The sequence below is a fragment of the Festucalex cinctus genome, chromosome 11 (assembly GCF_051991245.1).
Source record: "Festucalex cinctus isolate MCC-2025b chromosome 11, RoL_Fcin_1.0, whole genome shotgun sequence".
In the NCBI taxonomy this organism is placed as follows: Eukaryota; Metazoa; Chordata; class Actinopteri; order Syngnathiformes; family Syngnathidae; genus Festucalex; species Festucalex cinctus.
In genome coordinates this window covers 17673472-17678714 of record NC_135421.1, presented here as the reverse complement: position 1 = coordinate 17678714, position 5243 = coordinate 17673472, and the positions used below count along the sequence as shown (strand labels likewise).

Below are 5243 nucleotides of genomic sequence, written 5' to 3'. Positions count from 1 at the left end.
TCGGGGCCTGCACCAAAGTTCATGCGGATGACCTCAAACGTCCACAGTGACGTACAAGCGCTTGGCACGGGCTAAACCGAGTCCCTATTCACAGTTCAAAAGAAAAAAAAGAAAAAAAAAAAAAGATGATGAAGTCAGCAAGCCGCACTTTTGCCACAGAATAATTAACACAAAAATTAAGCAACGGCAGTGCCATCAAACCAGGACGGGAGAGACAAACGGCCTTTTATACATTTTGGCCTGACACTTGGAAAAGACCACAAAAAAAGGTCATTAAAAAAACAGCAAGCAGGAATGAGTTTATATAATGACATTGTATAATATATTGTTATTCAGCGCGGCATTCCACACAAAGATTGAGCGCTTTTCCGTAAATGTCAACGACACGGTGGTGCGGTGAACCGCCGACTTGCATGAGAAGGAAACGCAAAAAAAGAGAGATACTCCCAGTCAAGCATGAAGAGTCACCAAGTCATGTGACCAGTCGTACCACTCGCGTTCAAAACCGTCATGCCCTGCAAGCGAGGGACTTCAGGTATTTATTCGCTCCTCTTCTCTGTTTGACACACTCAAAAAAGGGCAAACGTTTTTTGTTTTTTGTTTTTTCCCCGTCAGGGCACTGATCTGACTCCCACTGACACTGATCTGTATATATGACTGGACAGACGTTTGAGGACCGAGGCCGCCATATTGCTCCTCACAAGAAACCTTTCTCCGTATACGATCCGATACATTTACATAAACAAGAGGACTTCAGACATTTTACAACTTGCCTTAAATATATGTATAAATTATATGCTTAAGGATGTTTAGTACAGGAGGAAATTTTTTTTATTAAAGAATTATAATTGTAATTCAACAAAAGATGCCTCTGCCAAATCTAATATTGGGGTCTAAGGAACTGAGCGATAAAAGAAAAAGGGGGTCTTCAAATAAGCACATACCGGCTAGTGTTGTTCCGATACCGATACTGGTATCGGCAGAGGTGCCGATACTGCATAAAAACAGTGGTATCGGTATCGGTGACTACTCACAAGTAACATGCCGATACCATTAATTCCAACGCTAATATAGGATCTTGTGACTTGCTCGTGCACAACATTCACTGATATATGACATGTTCACTGCATGCCGATCTAAGATATCCTATTGGCCCTTGAATGCTCTAAACCAATGGCAGGACAGTATTTTCATGTTGAGGAAAAAAAATCTTAAGTATCGGTATGTATCGGTATCGGCCGATACTGCAAAGCTGGGCATCGGTATCGGGAGCCAAAAAACGGTATCGGAACAACACTAATACCGGCCACTTGTTAATTATTATTATTTTTACTTTTTAAAAAATAGTGACCACCCTGTGCACACCCCTCACCGTGTCTTCTGCCTTATACTAACTGCCTACGAGCTGTATATGCCACATCTGTACGTACACAGTGTAGTTTATATTTCATTGGTCGGCGAGTGGATGATTTCGCATTTGAAAATTTTGAAGGTAAATCACGCCGGCGTAAAAATAACACGCGGCGGGATCGTCAGCAGTAAACAACAATTAAAGAAAGGCCTCTTTCTTTTGCATAACTCATGAAATGAATCATTGAAAATGCGCTCGTGCCATGTCGACAGCCCCCCAGGTTTTCTGCTCTAATTGACGATGAATAATTCAAGCCGGCAGTACCCGTATATATTTCCCGCTGACATTAGCTGCGGTATGTATCATTTTATCGCCCTCATTTTACATAACATCAACTTCCGTACAGATCGAAAAAAAACGGGCATTAATGAGGACTTGGATATAAAGTAACTTGAGTTTTGACCGTTTCCAATGGGCGTGACTAACTAGAAGAAGTCAAAGCGGGCGTTAAAGCGCTGCGAGGGAAGAAGGAAGTGACACTTTCCGCTAGAACGGACACGTGGTGACGTAAGACACTGCGCTTGCTTGTTCGCCACGTCAAAAGACGGAGACGAAACATGACCACGGCATCAATCTGTTGTCAGGACAAGGACGGACGGAAGCATCCTATCTGACAGTCTGGAGGACATCACTCGCACAGTATTTCATTTCTGCTTGCGATTAGAAAGAGACAACCTTATGATCTGATGTGATAGAGTACATCATGTACCACATGTGACTACCCCCGAGGGAAAGAGAGACCACCAGAGACATTAACATGGCCGACCAAGCATGTTGGATGAGAAGATCAAATATTTTAAAGGCCATCTAGTCATTTAAAGGGATACTTGACTCATTCACTGCCAGCCATTTTCAAAATGTTCAATAACCACGCGCTATTACGTTCAATAATTATATATAAACCGAATCTACCAAATGACAGAATAGACTCCCTACTTTTTGCCTCGTATTCATTTTTGTGAGGTACTAGGGGTGTGAATTGCCTAGTACCTGATGATCCGATTCACATCACGATTCATAGGTTACGATACAAATTTATAAGTCGATTGTTGATTTATACCCAAATTTAGAAAATACTAATCAGTAAATTTGTATAATTTGTATACACTGTAAGATTTGTCTGAAAATGTATTATTTGTTTATCTGAAATTTACTATTTTATTTCAACGGCACTGAAATAAAATATTAAGTCTTAAAGGGATACATGACTCATTGAGGCATTTTCAGCAGTAAAAAAATAATATTTTGTCTATAATTAATGTGGTAACTTCATTATTTGTCATGTACAACTAATACCTTTAAAAAGTAATTTTTCTACTTGCTGTCGACTGATGATGACATCACCGGTGCTGAGGAAGTAGGTAACGACCAATCATGGCTCAGTTTACTGACCAAACCCAGAAAACAGGTGAGCCACGATTGGCCATCACCTACTTGCTCAGCACAGGTGATGTTATCATTAGTGGATAACGAGTAGAAAAATGACTTTTCAAAGGTACTAATTATACATGGAAAATAATGATGATCACATTAATTATAGACAAAACATTCACTTTTTACTGCTGACAATGGCTCAATGAGTCAAGTATCCTTTTAAATAAATTGTATATTTAAAAAAAAAAAAAAAAAGCAAAAATGTTCATTATTTTTGTCTTTGCCAATTAATTTCAAGCATGAGCAATTATATCATTGAAAGCATTCTCGAAAAAGAAAAAAAAAGTAGTACAAACTAACAAAGCCATTCTAAAAACTAATCCAAACTAAATTGAAAAATTAAAACAAACCAAAAAACTAACGACAGGGGAATGAAACTCTCACACCATTGTGAACTAAGTCCGAGGGCCCGATTGTTGTTGGGTCCAAATGCGCTGATGTCGGCAAAAATTGGCGTCCATACAGTTCATATGCCAGCGATCCGTTGTGAAGTAATGAAAGAGATAAAATGGGAATCTGGCTGGGTCCGAGAGTTCACAATGGCCGTGGTTAAGCGTGCCCCGGCACAGCATGGCCCTTTTCACAACAAGCAAGAAGGCGCCATTAATAGAATCCATTAGTAACCATTAGCGTGACATCCACAACATGTCCACAAACAAGGATTGCCTTTCCAAAGCGCCAACCCTTCCAACACTTGGCTAAATGAGTTTTGGAATCGGGTTCAAAGTCAGGACAAGCGGAGCCCAGAAAGAGGGGCCTTATTGTTGGAGCGCCGGCCGCGGCGGACTATAGGAAGCCCCCCGAGTGCGGGAGAATGCTTCGCGGCTGGCGGCGAGCTCATCGGATCAGCGCGAGGATTCATCAAGCCTCAAATCGCATCAGTCGAGGCTGAGAGATTCTGTACAGTTGCCCATTAAATGCTGGATGTCCATTTTACGGCACTTCAATCTTCCTCTTGTCTGCTTTTTAGAGCTCCGCACCCGCCACCCCCCCGGCCAATATCTTTCATCTCCTCAACTTCATATTTAATGATGGGAGATGTAACTGAGTGATGAGGGATGGTTTGTTTTACTCCAAATTGTCTTATGATGGACATAAATCCAAAGAATGCGTAGATGTCTGAAACTTAACATCTAAAATGTATGACATTGAATGACTTAAGATCACTTTTTGAAATAGCAGCTGAAAGGGTAAACATAGCAATCAAATGACTAAATTGTTTAGCAACAGTGTTGTGAGTGGAAGCAGTGCACTTCAAAACAGACAAATATCGACGAATCCCAGGTCTAATTGACAACAACAACAACTCTTAAGTCATTTATGAAATCAAGATATTTATATATCAAAATATACCAGTTGAAAGATGGTGAAAGAAAAAAAACTACTAAGAAGCTCACCTCTCCAGCGGTTTGGCCCGTGCAAGGCCGCAAGCTGTTGTCTCCTCGGAGAGGGGAAAAACAGCCCGTTTGTGTTCTTGGGGTTGTCCTGCACCGTCCACGAGGCCACCAGCTGCTCTCCAGAGCTCAAAGGCTGATGAAGAGGGAATTCTTTTGCTCCTGTGACGTCATGAGGGAGCAGAGCTGCACAGTTGGAACTCTGCTGCAGCAGTCCTCTGGGGGGGAGAAGACACAAAAGTTGGCCTCCAACACATAAACAGGGAAGCTTAAGCCTAGAAAACAAGAACGCCCTGTACTTAAAAGTAAAAGTGCAAGATTTGGACAATTTGATCAAAGTTACAACGCTTTTTACGCTTTTAAAAGTTTTACTTAAGTAAAAATACATTCAACAGTTTTTACATGGTGTTGTGAAGATGGTAAAAGGAGTAACAAAAATAATTGAATGACAATTAACAAAATACAAAAATACACCTTACTTGAGTTTTTCCATGTTTCCCAGAGATCGCGGTCGACTTTACCACGTTTTGTTTACATTTTTGACGTCACGTGGCCATTATCGACGGGCGCTGTCAACACGACAATCCTATATTAACAAAGTAAAAAGTACAAAGTACAAATCATGTTTCCAAATGTAAGAAATAGGTGAAAAGTCTTCAAAGAAATAAATGCACAAGTCGATAACTGTTGAACTATTTATGTACAGAAAGTGTTTGTACCTCGTTACTTCACACTAAACAAATTTCTGTCATCAAAACAATGACTACTTCTTGTATTTCGCTTCCCGAACGCCTGACCCAAAGAAGCTGAGCACACTTTTCCACCCCAAGGATAAAGATCGACACATTACCTCAGTTTCCGGTTTCGGCGAGCATCCCTCCGCGTTACAAGACAATCCCGAATTGGCTGTGAAGTCAGTGAGTGGAGTCGATCAGCTGGCAGGTTTGCGACTTCATCTTCCACTCACTCAGCTGTCAGTCAAACACGCAGAGCGCATTTCCGCG

General features: G+C 41.1%; 1 protein-coding gene across 5 annotated transcripts in view; it reads right to left on the bottom strand.

Annotated features, from left to right (window-relative positions):
* Positions 1-5234, bottom strand: part of LOC144030189 (histone deacetylase 4-like) — a 112407-nt gene extending 107173 nt beyond the window's left edge. For all 5 annotated transcript variants that reach the window (XM_077536253.1, XM_077536255.1, XM_077536254.1 and 2 more), the window contains exons 1-3: positions 5090-5234; positions 4719-4825; positions 4243-4457 (exon numbers count right to left, since the gene is read on the bottom strand). In XM_077536253.1, coding sequence (XP_077392379.1) covers positions 4243-4457; positions 4719-4732 — 229 coding nt within the window. In that variant the 5' untranslated portion in view covers positions 4733-4825; positions 5090-5234. The remainder of the gene's footprint in view (positions 1-4242; positions 4458-4718; positions 4826-5089) is intronic.
* Positions 5235-5243: the final 9 nt, after the last annotated feature.